Source organism: Pseudorasbora parva, chromosome 9 (assembly GCF_024679245.1).
Source record: "Pseudorasbora parva isolate DD20220531a chromosome 9, ASM2467924v1, whole genome shotgun sequence".
Taxonomy (NCBI): Eukaryota; Metazoa; Chordata; class Actinopteri; order Cypriniformes; family Gobionidae; genus Pseudorasbora; species Pseudorasbora parva.
The window spans coordinates 715410-734940 of NC_090180.1; the positions used below are offsets into that span (position 1 = coordinate 715410).

General features: G+C 36.4%; 1 protein-coding gene across 1 annotated transcript in view; it reads right to left on the minus strand.

The window, feature by feature from the left end:
* trdc (T-cell receptor delta constant) overlaps positions 1-18983 on the minus strand; it is a 38112-nt gene extending 19129 nt beyond the window's left edge. Inside the window, exons 1-2 of the mRNA XM_067452956.1 lie at positions 18889-18983; positions 17860-18034 (exon numbers count right to left, since the gene is read on the minus strand). Of these exons, the coding sequence (XP_067309057.1) occupies positions 17860-18034; positions 18889-18983 (270 nt within the window). The remainder of the gene's footprint in view (positions 1-17859; positions 18035-18888) is intronic.
* Between the last annotated feature and the right edge of the window lie 548 nt (positions 18984-19531).

Sequence of the window (19531 nt, forward strand, 5' to 3'; positions counted from 1 at the left end):
TTGCCATAATTTCAACTTTGTCCTCATTTTGACACATGCTATAGCCTTTGCTAAATTGGCCATAATTTCAACTTTGTCATCGTTGTGACACATGCAATACCCTTTGCTAAATTGGCCATCATTTTGACATTTTATGCCATAATTTCCACTTTGTCATCATTTTGACACATGCTATACCCTTTGCTAAATTTGCCATAATTTCAACTTTGTCCTCATTTTGACACATGCTATAGCCTTTGCTAAATTGGCCATAATTTCAACTTTGTCATCGTTGTGACACATGCAATACCCTTTGCTAAATTTGCCATAATTTTGACATTTTTTGCCATAATTTCCACTTTGTCATCATTTTGACACATGCTAAACCTTTTGCTAAATTTACTACAATTTCAACTTTGTCATCATTGTAACACATGCTATACCCTTTGCTAAATTGGCCATCATTTTGACACGTTATACCCTTTGCTAAATTTGCCATAATTTCAACTTTGTCATCAGTGACACATGCTATACCCTTTGCTAAATTTGCCATAATTTCAACTTTGTCATCATTTTGACACATAATATACCCTTTGCTAAATTTGCCATAATTTCAACTTTGTCATCATTTTGACACATGCTATACCCCTTGCTAAATTTCCCATAATTTTGACTTTTTATGCCATAATTTCAACTTCGTCATCATTGTGACACGCTTTACCCTTTGCTAAATTTGCCATAATTTCAACTTTTTCCTAATTTTTACACATGCTATACCCTTTGCTAAATTGGCCATAATTTCAACTTTGTCATCGTTGTGACACATGCAATACCCTTTGCTAAATTTGCCATAATTTTGACATTTTATGCCATAATTTCCACTTTGTCATCATTTTGACACATGCTATACCCTTTGCTAAATTGGCCATAATTTTGACATTTTATGCCATAATTTCCACTTTGTCATCATTGTGACACATGCTATACCCTTTGCTAAATTGGCCATAATTTTGACATTTTATGCCATAATTTCCACTTTGTCATCATTGTGACACATGCTATACCCTTTGCTAAATTGGCCATAATTTTGACATTTTATGCCATAATTTCAACTTTGTCATCATTTTGACACATGCTATACCCTTTGCTAAATTTGCCATAATTTCAACTTTGTCATCATTTTGACACATGCTCTACCCTTTGCTAAATTTGCCATAATTTCATCTTTGTCATCATTTTGACACATGCTATACCATTTGCTAAATTTGCCATAATTTCAACTTTGTCATCATTTTGACACATGCTATACCCTTTGCTAAATTTGCCATAATTTCAACTTTGTCATCATTGTGACACATGCTATACCCTTTGCTAAATTTGACATAATTTCAACTTTGTCATCATTTTGACACATGCTATACCCTTTGCTAAATTTGACATAATTTCAACTTTGTAATCATTTTGACACATGCTATACCCTTTGCTAAATTGGCCATAATTTCAACTTTGTCATCATTTTGACACATGCTATACCCTTTGCTAAATTTGCCATAATTTCAACTTTGTCATCATTTTGAAACATGCTATGCCCTTTGCTAAATTTGCCATAATTTCAACTTTGTCATCATTGTGACACATGCTATACCCTTTGCTAAATTTGCCATAATTTCAACTTTGTCATCATTTTGACACATGCTATACCCTTTGCTAAATTGGCCATAATTTCAACTTTGTCATCATTTTGACACATGCTAAACCTTTTGCTAAATTTGCCACAATTTCAACTTTGTCATCATTTTGACACACTTTAACCTTTGCTAAATTTGCCATCATTTTGATATTGTATGCCATAATTTCCACTTTGTCATCATTTTGACACATGCTATACCCTTTGCTACATTTGCCATAATTTCAACTTTGTCCTCATTTTGACACATGCTATACCCTTTGCTAAATTGGCCATAATTTCAACTTTGTCATCGTTGTGACACATGCAATACCCTTTGCTAAATTTGCCATAATTTTGACATTTTTTGCCATAATTTCCACTTTGTCATCATTTTGACACATGCTAAACCTTTTGCTAAATTTACTACAATTTCAACTTTGTCATCATTGTGACACATGCTATTCCCTTTGCTAAATTGGCCATCATTTTTACTTTTTATGCCATAATTTCCACTTTGTCATCATTTTGACATGCTTTACCCTTTGCTAAATTTGCCATAATTTTGACATTTTATGCCATAATTTCCACTTTGTCATCATTTTGACACATGCTATACCCTTTGCTAAATGTGCCATAATTTCCACTTTGTCATCATTTTGACACATGCTATACCCTTTGCTAAATGTGCCATAATTTCCACTTTGTCATCATTTTGACACATGCTATACCCTTTGCTAAATGTGCCATAATTTTAACTTTGTTATCATTTTGACACATGCTATACCCTTTGCTAAATTGGCCATAATTTCAACTTTGTCATCATTTTGACACATGCTCTACCCTTTGCTAAATTGGCCATAATTTCAACTTTGTCATCATTGTGACACATGCTATACCCTTTGCTAAATTTGCCACAATTTTGACATTTTATGCAATAATTTCCACTTTGTCATCATTTTGACACATGCTATACCCTTTGCTAAACTGGCCATAATTTCAACTTTGTCATCATTGTGACACATGCTATACCCTTTGCTAAATTTGCCATAATTTTGACATTTTATGCCATAATTTACACTTTGTCATCATTTTGACACATGCTATACCCTTTGCTAAATTGGCCATAATTTCAACTTTGTCATCATTTTGACACATGCTATACCCTTTGCTAAATTGGCCATAATTTCAACTTTGTCATCATTTTGACAAATGCTATACCCTTTGCTAAATTGGCCATAATTTCAACTTTGTCATCATTTTGACACATGCTATACCCTTTGCTAAATTGGCCATATTTTCAACTTTGTCATCATTGTGACACATGCTATACCCTTTGCTAAATTGGCCATAATTTCAACTTTGTCATCATTTTGACACATGCTCTACCCTTTGCTAAATTGGCCATAATTTCAACTTTGTCATCATTGTGACACATGCTATACCCTTTGCTAAATTTGCCACAATTTTGACATTTTATGCCATAATTTCCACTTTGTCATCATTTTGACACATGCTATACCCTTTGCTAAATTGGCCATAATTTCAACTTTGTCATCATTTTGACACATGCTATACCCTTTGCTAAATTTGCCATAATTTTGACATTTTATGCCATAATTTCCACTTTGTCATCATTTTGACACAAGCTATACCCTTTGCTAAACTGGCCATAATTTCAACTTTGTCATCATTGTGACACATGCTATACCCTTTGCTAAATTTGCCATAATTTTGACATTTTATGCCATAATTTCCACTTTGTCATCATTTTGACACATGCTCTACCCTTTGCTAAACTGGCCATAATTTCAACTTTGTCATCATTGTGACACATGCTATACCCTTTGCTAAATTTGCCATAATTTTGACATTTTATGCCATAATTTACACTTTGTCATCATTTTGACACATGCTATACCCTTTGCTAAATTGGCCATAATTTCAACTTTGTCATCATTTTGACACATGCTATACCCTTTGCTAAATTGGCCATAATTTCAACTTTGTCATCATTTTGACACATGCTATACCCTTTGCTAAATTGGCCATAATTTCAACTTTGTCATAATTTTGACACATGCTATACCCTTTGCTAAATTGGCCAAAATTTCAACTTTGTCATCATTTTCACACATGCTGTACCCTTTGCTAAATTGGCCATAATTTCAACTTTATCATCACTTTGACACATGCTATACCCTTTGCTAAATTTGCCATAATTTTGACTTTGTCATCATTTTGACACATGCTATACCCTTTGCTAAATTTGCCATAAATTAAACTTTGTCATCATTTTGACACATGCTCTACCCTTTGCTAAATTGGCCATAATTTCAACTTTATCATCATTTTGACACATGCTATACCCTTTGCTAAATTGGCCATAATTTCAACTTTGTCATCATTTTGACACATGCTATACCCTTTGCTAAATTTGCCATAAATTAAACTTTGTCATCATTTTGACACATGCTATACCCTTTGCTAAATTTGCCATAATTTCGACTTTGTCATCATTTTGACACATGCTATACCCTTTGCTAAATTGGCAATAATTTCAACTTTGTCATCATTTTGACACATGCTATACCCTTTGCTAAATTGGCCATAATTTCAACTTTGTCATCATTTTGACACATGCTATACCCTTTGCTAAATTTGCCATATTTTCAACTTTTTCATCATTTTGACACATGCTATACCCTTTGCTAAATTGGCCATCATTTTGACTTTGTCATCTTTTTGACACATGCTATACCCTTTGCTAAATTTGCCATAATTTCGACTTTGTCATCATTTTGACACATGCTATACCCTTTGCTAAATTTGCCATAATTTTGACTTTTTATTCCATAATTTCAACTTTGTCATCATTTTGACACATGCTATACCCTTTGCTAAATTTGCCATAATTTCAATTTTTTCATCATTTTGACATATGCTATACCCTTTGCTAAATTGGCCATCATTTTGACTTTGTCATCTTTTTAACACATGCTATACCCTTTGCTAAATTTGCCATAATTTCGACTTTGTCATCATTTTGACACATGCTATACCCTTTGCTAAATTTGCCATAATTTTGACTTTTTATTCCATAATTTCAACTTTGTCATCATTTTGACACATGCTATACCCTTTGCTAAATTTGCCATAATTTCAACTTTGTCATCATTTTGACACATGCTATACCCTTTGCTAAATTGGCCATAATTTCAACTTTGTCATCATTTTGACACATGCTATACCCTTTGCTAAATTGGCCATAATTTCAACTTTGTCATCATTGTGACACATGCTTTACCCTTTGCTAAATTGGCCATAATTTCAACTTTGTCATCATTTTGACACATGCTATACCCTTTGCTAAATTGGCCATAATTTCAACTTTGTCATCATTTTGACACATGCTATACCCTTTGCTAAATTTGCCATAATTTTGACTTTTTATGCCATATTTTCAACTTTGTCATCATTTTGACACATGCTATACCCTTTACTAAATTTGCCATAATTTCATCTTTGTCATCATTTTGACACATGCTATACCCTTTGCTAAATTTCCCATAATTTCAACTTTGTCATCATTTTACACATGCTATACCCTTTGCTAAATTTGCCATAATTTCCACTTTGTCATCATTGTGACACATGCTATACCCTTTGCTAAATTTGCCATAATTTCAACTTTGTCATCATTTTGACACATGCTATACCCTTTGCTAAATGTGCCATCATTTCAACTTTGTCATCATTTTGACACATGCTATACCCTTTGCTAAATTGGCCATAATTTCAACTTTGTCATCATTTTGACACATGCTATACCCTTTGCTTAAATTGCCATAATTTCAACTTTGTCATCATTTTGACACGTGCTATACCCTTTGCTAAATTGGCCATAATTTCAACTTTGTCATCATTTTGACACATGCTATACCCTTTGCTAAATTGGCCATAATTTCAACTTTGTCATCATTTTGACACGTGCTATACCCTTTGCTAAATTGGCCATAATTTCAACTTTGTCATCATTTTGACACATGCTATACCCTTTGCTAAATTGGCAATAATTTCAACTTTGTCATCATTTTGATACATGCTATACCCTTTGCTAAATTGGCCATAATTTCAACTTTGTCATCATTGTGACACATGCTATACCCTTTGCTAAATTTGCCATAATTTCAACTTTGTCATCATTTTGACACATGCTATACCCTTTGCTAAATGTGCCATCATTTCAACTTTGTCATCATTTTGACACATGCTATACCCTTTGCTAAATTGGCCATAATTTCAACTTTGTCATAATTTTGACACATGCTATACCCTTTGCTAAAATTGCCATAATTTCAACTTTGTCATCATTTTGACACATGCTATACCCTTTGCTAAAATTGCCATAATTTCAACTTTGTCATTAGTTTGACACATGCTATACCCTTTGCTAAATTTCCCATAATTTCAAATTTGTCATCATTTTGACACATGCTATACCCTTTGCTAAATTTGCCATAGTTTCAACTTTGTCATCATTTTGACACATGCTATACCCTTTGCTAAATTTGACATAATTTCCACTTTGTCATCATTTTGACACATGCTATACCCTTTGCTAAAATTGCCATAATTTCAACTTTGTCATCATTTTGACACATGCTATACCCTTTGCTAAATTTACCATAATTTTGACATTTTATACCATAATTTCCACTTTGTCATCATTTTGACACATGCTATACCCTTTGCTAAATTTGCCATAATTTCAACTTTGTCATCATTTTGACACATGCTATACCCTTTGCTAAATTGGCCATAATTTCAACTTTGTCATCATTTTGACACATGCTTTACCCTTTGCTAAATTTGCCATAATTTCAACTTTTTCATCATTTTGACACATGCTATACCCTTTGCTAAATTTGCCATCATTTCAACTTTGTCATCATTTTGACACATGCTATACCCTTTGCTAAATTGGCCATAATTTCAACTTTGTCATCAGTTTGACACATGCTATACCCTTTGCTTAAATTGCCATAATTTCAACTTTGTCATCATTTTGACACGTGCTATACCCTTTGCTAAATTGGCCATAATTTCAACTTTGTCATCATTTTGACACATGCTATACCCTTTGCTAAATTGGCCATAATTTCAACTTTGTCATCATTTTGACACGTGCTATACCCTTTGCTAAATTGGCCATAATTTCAACTTTGTCATCATTTTGACACATGCTATACCCTTTGCTAAATTGGCAATAATTTCAACTTTGTCATCATTTTGATACATGCTATACCCTTTGCTAAATTGGCCATAATTTCAACTTTGTCATCATTGTGACACATGCTATACCCTTTGCTAAATTTGCCATAATTTCAACTTTGTCATCATTTTGACACATGCTATACCCTTTGCTAAATGTGCCATCATTTCAACTTTGTCATCATTTTGACACATGCTATACCCTTTGCTAAATTGGCCATAATTTCAACTTTGTCATAATTTTGACACATGCTATACCCTTTGCTAAAATTGCCATAATTTCAACTTTGTCATCATTTTGACACATGCTATACCCTTTGCTAAAATTGCCATAATTTCAACTTTGTCATTAGTTTGACACATGCTATACCCTTTGCTAAATTTCCCATAATTTCAAATTTGTCATCATTTTGACACATGCTATACCCTTTGCTAAATTTGCCATAGTTTCAACTTTGTCATCATTTTGACACATGCTATACCCTTTGCTAAATTTGACATAATTTCCACTTTGTCATCATTTTGACACATGCTATACCCTTTGCTAAAATTGCCATAATTTCAACTTTGTCATCATTTTGACACATGCTATACCCTTTGCTAAATTTACCATAATTTTGACATTTTATACCATAATTTCCACTTTGTCATCATTTTGACACATGCTATACCCTTTGCTAAATTTGCCATAATTTCAACTTTGTCATCATTTTGACACATGCTATACCCTTTGCTAAATTGGCCATAATTTCAACTTTGTCATCATTTTGACACATGCTTTACCCTTTGCTAAATTTGCCATAATTTCAACTTTTTCATCATTTTGACACATGCTATACCCTTTGCTAAATTTGCCATCATTTCAACTTTGTCATCATTTTGACACATGCTATACCCTTTGCTAAATTTGCCATAATTTCGACTTTGTCATCATTTTGACATATGCTATACCCTTTGCTAAATTTGCCATAATTTTGACTTTTTATTCCATAATTTCAACTTTGTCATCATTTTGACACATGCTATACCCTTTGCTAAATTTCCCATAATTTCAACTTTGTCATCATTTTGACACATGCTATACCCTTTGCTAAATTTCCCATAATTTCAACTTTGTCATCATTTTGACACATGCTATACCCTTTGCTAAATTTGCCATAATTTCCACTTTGTCATCATTGTGACACATGTTATACCCTTTGCTAAATTTGCCATAATTTCAACTTTGTCATCATTTTGACACATGCTATACCCTTTGCTAAATGTGCCATCATTTCAACTTAGTCATCATTTTGACACATGCTATACCCTTTGCTAAATTGGCCATAATTTCAACTTTGTCATAATTTTGACATATGCTATACCCTTTGCTAAAATTGCCATAATTTCAACTTTGTCATCATTTTGACACATGCTATACCCTTTGCTAAAATTGCCATAATTTCAACTTTGTCATTAGTTTGACACATGCTATACCCTTTGCTAAATTTCCCATAATTTCAACTTTGTCATCATTTTGACACATGCTATACCCTTTGCTAAATTTGCCATTGTTTCAACTTTGTCATCATTTTGACACATGCTATACCCTTTGCTAAATTTGACATAATTTCCACTTTGTCATCATTTTGACACATGCTATACCCTTTGCTAAATTTACCATAATTTTGACATTTTATACCATAATTTCAACTTTGTCATCATTTTGACACATGCTATACCCTTTGCTAAATTTGCCATAATTTCAACTTTGTCATCATTTTGACACATGCTATACCCTTTGCTAAATTGGCCATAATTTCAACTTTGTCATCATTTTGACACATGCTATACCCTTTGCTAAATTTGCCATAATTTCAACTTTGTCATCATTTTGACACATGCTATACCCTTTGCTAAATTTCCCATAATTTCAACTTTGTCATCATTTTGACACATGCTTTACCCTTTGCTAAATTTGCCATAGTTTCAACTTTGTCATCATTTTGACACATGCTATACCCTTTGCTAAATTTGACATAATTTCCACTTTGTCATCATTTTGACACATGCTATACCCTTTGCTAAAATTGCCATAATTTCAACTTTGTCATCATTTTGACACATGCTATACCCTTTGCTAAATTTACCATAATTTTGACATTTTATACCATAATTTCCACTTTGTCATCATTTTGACACATGCTATACCCTTTGCTAAATTTGCCATAATTTCAACTTTGTCATCATTTTGACACATGCTATACCCTTTGCTAAATTTGCCATAATTTCCACTTTGTCATCATTGTGACACATGCTATACCCTTTGCTAAATTTGCCATAATTTCAACTTTGTCATCATTTTGACACATGCTATACCCTTTGCTAAATTGGCCATAGTTTCAACTTTGTCATCATTTTGACACATGCTATACCCTTTGCTAAATTTGACATAATTTCCACTTTGTCATCATTTTGACACATGCTATACCCTTTGCTAAAATTGCCATAATTTCAACTTTGTCATCATTTTGACACATGCTATACCCTTTGCTAAATTTACCATAATTTTGACATTTTATACCATAATTTCCACTTTGTCATCATTTTGACACATGCTATACCCTTTGCTAAATTTGCCATAATTTCAACTTTGTCATCATTTTGACACATGCTATACCCTTTGCTAAATTGGCCATAATTTCAACTTTGTCATCATTGTGACACATGCTAAACCCTTTGCTAAATTGGCCATAATTTTGACATTTTATGCCATAATTTCAACTTTGTCATCATTTTGACACATGCTATACCCTTTGCTAAACTGGCCATAATTTCAACTTTGTCACCATTGTGACACATGCTATACCCTTTGCTAAATTGGCCATAATTTCAACTTTGTCATCATTTTGACACATGCTATACCCTTTGCTAAATTGGCCATAATTTCAACTTTGTCATCATTTTGACACATGCTATACCCTTTGCTAAATTTGCCATAATTTTGACTTTTTATGCCATATTTTCAACTTTGTCATCATTTTGACACATGCTATACCCTTTACTAAATTTGCCATAATTTCAACTTTGTCATCATTTTGACACATGCTATACCCTTTGCTAAATTTCCCATAATTTCAACTTTGTCATCATTTTGACACATGCTATACCCTTTGCTAAATTTGCCATAATTTCCACTTTGTCATCATTGTGACACATGCTATACCCTTTGCTAAATTTGCCATAATTTTTAACTTTGTCATCATTTTGACACATGCTATACCCTTTGCTAAATGTGCCATCATTTCAACTTTGTCATCATTTTGACACATGCTATACCCTTTGCTAAATTGGCCATAATTTCAACTTTGTCATCATTTTGACACATGCTATACCCTTTGCTAAATTTGCCATAATTTCAACTTTGTCATCATTTTGACACATGCTATACCCTTTGCTAAATTGGCCATAATTTCAACTTTGTCATCATTGTGACACATGCTAAACCCTTTGCTAAATTGGCCATAATTTTGACATTTTATGCCATAATTTCAACTTTGTCATCATTTTGACACATGCTATACCCTTTGCTAAACTGGCCATAATTTCAACTTTGTCACCATTATGACACATGCTATACCCTTTGCTAAATTGGCCATAATTTCAACTTTGTCATCATTTTGACACATGCTATACCCTTTGCTAAATTGGCCATAATTTCAACTTTGTCATCATTTTGACACATGCTATACCCTTTGCTAAATTGGCCATAATTTCAACTTTGTCATCATTTTGAAACATGCTATACCCTTTGCTAAATTTGCCATAATTTTGACTTTTTATGCCATATTTTCAACTTTGTCATCATTTTGACACATGCTATACCCTTTACTAAATTTGCCATAATTTCAACTTTGTCATCATTTTGACACATGCTATACCCTTTGCTAAATTTGCCATAATTTCCACTTTGTCATCATTGTGACACATGCTATACCCTTTGCTAAATTTGCCATAATTTTTAACTTTGTCATCATTTTGACACATGCTATACCCTTTGCTAAATGTGCCATCATTTCAACTTTGTCATCATTTTGACACATGCTATACCCTTTGCTAAATTGGCCATAATTTCAACTTTGTCATCATTTTGACACATGCTATACCCTTTGCTAAAATTGCCATAATTTCAACTTTGTCATCATTTTGACACATGCTATACCCTTTGCTAAAATTGCCATAATTTCAACTTTGTCATCATTTTGACACATGCTATACCCTTTGCTAAATTTCCCATAATTTCGACTTTGTCATCATTTTGACACATGCTATACCCTTTGCTAAATTTGACATAATTTCCACTTTGTCATCATTTTGACACATGCTATACCCTTTGCTAAAATTGCCATAATTTCAACTTTGTCATCATTTTGACACATGCTATACCCTTTGCTAAATTTACCATAATTTTGACATTTTATACCATAATTTCCACTTTGTCATCATTTTGACACATGCTATACCCTTTGCTAAACTGGCCATAATTTCAACTTTGTCACCATTGTGACACACGCTATACCCTTTGCTAAATTGGCCATAATTTCAACTTTGTCATAATTTTGACACATGCTATACCCTTTGCTAAATTGGCCATAATTTTAACTTTGTCATCATTGTGACACATGCTATACCCTTTGCTAAATTTGCCATAATTTTGACATTTTATGCCATACTTTCCACTTTGTCATCATTTTGACACATGCTATAGCCTTTGCTAAATTGGCCATAGTTTCAACTTTGTCATCATTTTGACAAAAAACATTTTGATTGGAAATTTGATCCATTACCATCTCTACCGGCCAGTTCATTTGAATCGCACTCAATCACTATTACTCACCCTGTTAAAATCCATGTGGTAGTGGTCTATCGTCCTCCAGGTCACCTCGGTAACTTTGTGGAGGAGTTGGATGTGTTAATTTCTAGCTTCCCTGAGGATGGCACTCCACTGATTCTGCTTGGTGACTTCAACATCCATCTTGATAAACACCTAGCTGCAGACTTCAGCACTCTACTGACTTCATTTGACCTTAAGTTAGTATCTACTACGGCTACTCACAGATCAGGAAACCAATTAGACCTCGTATACACACGCAACTGCTCCACGGACAACACTTCAGTTACTCCATTACACACCTCAGACCACTTTCTCATCACTCTTAACCACATACTGACTCCTGATACAACACGCACTCCTACACAGATGACCTTTCGGCGTAATCTACGCTCCCTCTCTCCCTCTCGCCTATCCACTATGGTTTCATCTTCACTCCCTCCACCTGCTCAGTTCTCAGCACTGGACACTAACAGTGCTACCGACACACTTTGCTCCACTCTAACATCCTCCTTAGACAGTTTTTGCCCCCTCTCATCCAGACCAGCCCGTCCCACCCCATCTGCCCCCTGGCTGTCTGATGTTCTCCGTGAACATCGCTCTGGACTCAGGGCGGCAGAGAGGAAATGGCGGAAATCTAAATACTATACTGACCTTACCTTGTATCAGTCTCTTCTCTCTTCTTTCTCTACAAATGTCTCCACTGCTAAAACAACATACTACCACAACAAAATCAACAAATGCTCTGACTCTCGCAAACTCTTTAAAACATTCTCCTCTCTCCTTTGTCCTCCTCCTCCCCCTCCTTCATCAACTCTTACAGCTGATGACTTTGCATCATTTTTCACAAACAAAACATCCCTCATCAGCAAACAGTTCTCCTCATCACAAACTGACAAGCACATCTCAACAACTAACACGAACACGCTTCCATCCTTCTCTCCGCTCTCCGAGGCAGATATTTCTAAACTCATCCTTTCAAATCACCCTACTACCTGTCCTCTTGATCCTATACCCACTCACCTCCTTCAGGCCATTTCTTCTTCAATCACTCCTGCACTCACTCACATTGTCAACACTTCTCTTCACACGGGAACCTTTCCCACAGCATTTAAGCAGGCTCGGGTAACCCCACTGCTTAAGAAACCCTCTCTGAATCCAGCACTTTTAGAAAACTACCGACCGGTATCCCTTCTGCCTTTCATTGCAAAGACCCTTGAGCGAGTTGTGTTCAATCAACTCTCTATGTTTCTTGAAAGGGACAACCTCCTAGACAACAACCAATCCGGCTTCAAAAGCGGCCATTCGACTGAGACTGCCTTGCTCTCGGTAACTGAGGCACTGAGACTGGCAAAAGCAGCTTCCAAATCCTCAGTGCTCATTCTGCTGAATCTGTCTGCTGCTTTTGACACAGTTAACCACCAGATCCTCCTGTCAACACTTAAGACGATGGGTATCTCAGGAACTGCCCTCCAGTGGTTCAGGTCTTACCTCTCTGGTAGGTCCTACAGGGTGTCATGGAGAGGTGTAGTGTCTAAGTCACATCATCTAGCTACTGGGGTTCCCCAGGGCTCAGTCCTTGGACCACTTCTTTTCTCCATCTACATGTCATCATTAGGTTCCGTCATTCAGAAACATGGCTTTTCCTATCACTGCTATGCTGATGACACTCAACTCTACTTCTCATTTCAACCAGATGATCCTACAGTCAGTGTTCGTATCGCTGCCTGTCTGACAGACATTTCTGACTGGATGAAGGAGCATCATCTTAAACTCAATCTTGCAAAGACAGAATTACTTGTTTTCTCAACCAACCCAGCACTTCATCAAAATTTCTCCATTCAGCTTGGTTCATCGACCATAACTCCATCAAGGACAGCCAGGAACCTTGGAGTTGTGATTGATGACCAGTTAAACTTCACTGACCACATTACTGCAACAGCCCGGTCCTGCAGATTTGCTTTATACAACATTAGAAAGATTAGACCCTTCCTATCAGAACAGGCTGCACAACTCCTGGTTCAAGCTCTTGTTCTCTCCAGACTGGACTATTGTAATGCTCTTCTGGCTGGGCTTCCAGCATGCACTATCAAACCCTTGCAGCTGATCCAGAATGCAGCGGCGAGAGTGGTCTTTAATGAGCCGAAGAGAACGCATATTACGCCTCTCTTCATCAAACTGCACTGGTTGCCAATGGCTGCTCGCATCAAATTCAAGGCTCTAGTTCTCGCCTACAAAACAACCACTGGTTCTGCACCAATATACCTAGGCAAGGCAAGGCAAGGCAAGGCAAGTTTATTTGTATAGCACATTTCATACCCAATGGCAATTCAAAGTGCTTTACATAGAAATTAATTAAAATAGTGGTAACAAATGCATGAGAAAAAAAAGAATACCATATGGACGAATAAAGAATTAAAAACAAGCATAGTTAAAACAGTCGTAAAGATATAGTAATTAAAATAATAATAATAAAAATAAATAAATAAAAAAAAAAAAAATAAAAAAAAAAAATAAATAAAAAATAAATAAATAAATAAAAAATAATAAAAAAAAAAAAAATAATAATAATAATAATAAAATGGTCAGATCCACAATAATGATCTGATATAAAAATAAACATTCTTCAGTTTACAGCCTACATACATGTACCATCTTAATTAGAACACCTCTCATTCATTTCTTTCTCAAACACGTTCATAACATCCATTTTAATCACTATTCCCTGATTTTTACTCAGAAACCTTCTTGTTAAAACCCTTACTCGCTCATCATACCCTCCACAGATTTACACATACTCAAACCTTATTGTCAAACTTACTATTTCCATCAAACCCAGTTTTCACTCGTCATATTCAACTCAAAAGAACATATAAAATAAACAATAACCAAAGATAAGAACAAAGGTAAACTAAAATAATTATAAAAAGAATAAAGAGATAAGATAGGGTGCAATCAGTCGGACGTACAGTTGCTCAGAGCTCATTCAGTAAACGCACAGCTGAACAGATGTGTTTTGAGTCTGGATTTGAATGTGGCTACTGTTGGAGCACATCTGATCTGTTCAGGAAGCTGGTTCCAACTACGGCTGGCATAATAGCTAAAAGCAGACTCTCCTTGCTTTGAGTGAACTCTTGGTATTTCTAACTGACTTGATCCTGCTGATCTGAGTGATCTGTTGGGTTTGTATTTAATCAGCATATCTGCGATGTATTGGGGTCCTAGTTCATTGAGTGATTTATAAACAAGTAATAGTACTTTAAAATCGATCCTAAATGTAACTGGAAGCCAGTGTAAAGACCTGAGGACTGGTGTGATATGGTCATATTTTCTGGTTCTGCTCACAATCCTGGCAGCAGCGTTCTGTATGAGCTGCAGCTGTCTAATGGTCTTTTTAGGAAGGCCAGTGAGAAGGCCATTACAATAGTCCACCCTACTGGTGATGAAAGCATGAACGAGTTTCTCTAAGTCTTGCCTGGAGACAAAACATCTAATCCTTGCAATATTTTTCAGATGATAGTATGCTGATTTAGTTATTGCTTTGACATGACTACTGAAACTCAGGTCGGACTGTAAAATCACTCCAAGATTCCTGACTTGATTTTTTGTTATCAGGCCTTTAGCCTCAAGATATGCGTTCACCTTGAGAATTTCATCTTTGTTTCCAAATGTAGTGATTTCGGTTTTGTCTTTGTTTAACTGAAGATAGTTTTGGCACATCCAGTTGTTAACTTCATCAATGCATTTGCACAGGGAGTCAATGGGGCTGTAGTCATTAGGTGATAGTGCTAAGTAGAGCTGGGTGTCATCAGCATAGCTGTGGTAAGCAATATTGTTCTTTTTCATTATTTGGCTCAGTGGCAGCATATACAGGTTAAACAGGAGAGGTGCTAGAACTGACCCTTGTGGGACTCCGCATGTCATGGACGTCCACTCAGACTTATGGTCTCCTATACTCACATAATAACCTCTCCCTTCTAAGTATGATCTGAACCATTTGAGGACCATTCCAGAAAGCCCAACCCAGTTTTCCAGCCTGTCTAGAAGTATGTTGTGGTCAACAGTATCGAATGCGGCACTGAGATCCAGTTGTACCAGAATTGATGTTTTGCCTGTATCAGTGTTTAAGCGAATATCATTTATAATCTTTATGAGCGCTGTCTCTGTACTGTGATGTGGACGGAAACCAGATTGAAAATTGTCAAAGTATCCATTTGAGTGTAAGAATTTGTTCAACTGATTGAAAACAACTTTTTCAATGATTTTGCCTATGAAGGGGAGATTTGAGATTGGTCTGTAGTTGCTCAGTATGGAGTTATCCAGATTTCTCTTTTTCAGAAGAGGCTTAACTATTGCAGTTTTAAGGGCGGTTGGAAAAGTCCCATAGAGGAGTGAGGAGTTTACCACTTCTAGGAGATCTGCTTCTAAACAGTTAAACACACTTTTGAAGAAAGAAGTGGGGAGTGTGTCTAGGGCACAGGTTGATGTTTTAAGATGCTGTACTGTGTCTTCTAAAATTTTGCAGTCAATAGCATCGAAATCTGACATGGTAATTTTCCGAGGGTTTGGTATGATCTGACTGACCCCAGAGCAACTAGAGGATGTGCTGATCGCCTTTCTGATATTATTGATTTTCTCTGAGAAGTAGGAAGCAAACTCACTGCATTTACTGTCTGAGAGCATTTCACTAGGAGTCTGACTCGGGGGGTTTGTTAGTCTCTCGACAGTAGCAAAAAGAGTGCGCGTGTTGTTTATGTTTCTGTTTATAATATTTGAGAAGAAGGTCTGTCTAGCTTTGCATAGTTCAACATTGAAAGCATGAAGGGTGTCTTTATAGATGTTATAATGGACTACAAGTTTTGTCTTCCGCCACATGCGTTCAGATTTTCTGCATTGTCTTTTCATTATTTGAACTGCTGTTGAGTTTCTCCAAGGTGCTTTTTGTTTGGTACTCTTTTTCCTGACTTTTAGAGGAGCAATATCATCAATTACACTCTTAACTTTTGAGTTAAAGGAGTCAAGGAGAAAATCAACAGAGTCTGCAGATATGCTTGGTGTTAGAGATAAAGCCTTCATAAACAGCACATTAGTGTTCTCATTTAAGCATCTCTTTTTGACAGAGACAGATCTAGCTTCAATGGCAGGAGAGATTGATATATCAAAGAAAATACAGAAATGATCAGACAGTGCCACATCCTTAATAACAATTGATGAAATGTTTAGACCCTTAGTGATAAGTAAATCTAGAGTGTGTCCACGATTGTGTGTGGGTCCATTTACATGCTGTGTCAAATCAAAAGTGTTAAGAACAGTCATGAGCTCTTTTGTTTTACTGGATTCAATATTGTCTATGTGAATGTTAAAATCCCCAGCAATAGCAAAACAGTCAAACTCTGAGGAAATTATTGATAACAGTTCTGTAAAGTCCTCAGTGAAGCCTGCAGAGTATTTCGGAGGCCTATAAATAATGATAAGCAGGATGCGTGGAGAACCTTTTAACACAATACCCAGATATTCTAGAGACAAATAGTCACCAAATGATACTTGCTTACATTGATAGAAATCTTTAAAAAGAGCAGCAACACCCCCACCTCTCCTAACAGATCTGCAAACACTCATAAAAGTAAAGTTAGGAGGGGCTGCTTCATTTAGGACTGTTGCACTACAGTTTTCTTCTAGCCACGTTTCATTTAGAAGCAGAAAGTCTAGGTTGTTAGTGGTTATTAAGTCATTGACTAGAAATGATTTGTTCTTAAGTGAACGGATGTTTAAAAGCGCTAACTTAACAGTAATAATTTTTTTCTCCACATTAATCCTATTTTGGCAGGTAACAGGCAGCAGATTATATTGGTTTGTTAAACGGCCTGACAAGGCCTTAGACTTTCTTTCACGTAACAGAACAGAGATAGAGAAAGAGGCAGGCACACTGGGTTCCCCCTTGTTTTGTAAACATTTGATAAAGTTACTGTTATCATAGCGGGGACCCAAAACACATCACTGAGAGCTGGAATCAGTTGTTTTTGGTTCACCTACAACAGATGGAGGCGGGTGTGGGCCCTGACGTTGTGACCGAAGAAATCTCACAGGAGGAGGGCGAGGACGAGCTGGGCCCACAGGCTTTGGTGTTTGTGGGGCTCCACGATTTTTGGTCGATATTTGGGGGCTCATAGCGATCGAGTGTGATAGTCTGATTCCAGCATGAACCAAGTCCTCCATTTTCTCTGAGAAGCTCAGATGCGGGGATGCTGGAGAGAGGAATGACATGTCCGGTGAGAGGGGCTGTTTCTCTGGTGTTATCGGAAGCTGAAATATGTTGTCCTGGCTTCCCAGTCCATTTTCCAGAAAATCATCCTTGGGTGCTGAATCTTGGAGCAGATCTAATCCTTCACAGTCAGTCTGTGGTGAGCTCTGTGGGCAGGGCTCAGCTGGGAGTGTGTCCGTGAGCAATTGTTGTTGTGGGGGCGTGGTCTTATCATTGTCCTTGTGGGATGTGTCAGCCACATGTCCATTCAGCTGCTGAAAAGAAGTCCTGTGGTCGTCCATACTCTGTATCCGGTTGAGTTGGTTAGAACACACAGCTGAAGGATGATGAAGGGAAAAATAAATATTGTCCTTTAACACTCTTGCACCAAGTTTGTTTGGGTGGTGGCCATTTGATGTAAACAATTGTCTCTGGCTCCAGAAGAGATTAAAGTTGTCGATGAAATTCACTCCCTTCATCATGCAGGTTTTTTGCAGCCATGTATTAAGCCCAAGCAACCGTGAGAATCTATTTGTTCCTCTTGCTGGCAGTGGTCCACTGATGAACGGCTGAACTTTCAGTTTGCTAAGTGTTTCAAAAAGTTCATTGAAATCCCTTTTAATGAGTTCTGACTGCTCTCTCTGAATATCGTTCTTTCCTACATGAATGATAAGTCGATTTGCGGTCTTATGTTTTATCAGGATGTTCTGAATTTCTCTGTTTACATCAGAAATGGTTGCTTGTGGAAGGCAGCATGTAGTTGTATCTCTGCTGCTAATGTTTCTGACTGTAGAGTCACCCACTATCAGAGTCCTTGGCTCGGCTGTGCTCTGAGCTGAGGGCCGCTGTCTGCTCGACCTTGAGCGCCTGTTAGCATTAGTGTTAGCTGTGGGCTGATGCAATCCGTGTTCGATCACATTCATCACGTTTGGGGATTCATCATCCTCATTCATTAATACTTCAAATCTGTTTTCAAGATGTATCGATGGTGGTCGGAAACTACTGTTTGCAATCCTTGTGTCTGGGGTAGAGCATGCTACTGCAGCAATATATGAAGCTCGTGACAATCTGACGTCTCGAGTGTGTTTGGGTCTTGCCCCCTGTTTGTGCCATCGATTAATGTGTTGATCAGTTACTTGTTTCTCTATCTGTTGAGTAGCACTAAATTTACGGGACTCACCAGCTGTGTGCAGAGGACGTTCGTGATGAAGCTCTGCTGTGTGATTCGTCCGGTTTGGTAGTTGCGCAAATAACTTTGTTTCAAGAACTGCAATCCGTTGTGAAAGTCTGTGGCAGTTTGTGCAGCAAGTAGACTCTTGAACTAAAAGAGGCATTTTCTTATCCTTTCGATAGTAGGCAGCTGTGTTTTCCCTTCCGGAATGTAAGCTGATGGAAGGGAGAGGCTGGTCGAATGAAGTGTTCGCTTTTTTGTAGTAATCCAGTCTCCAGAGTTTCAAGTTTTATCAAAAAAGTTAAGCTTTGTTGTTTGAGCACTGTGTTG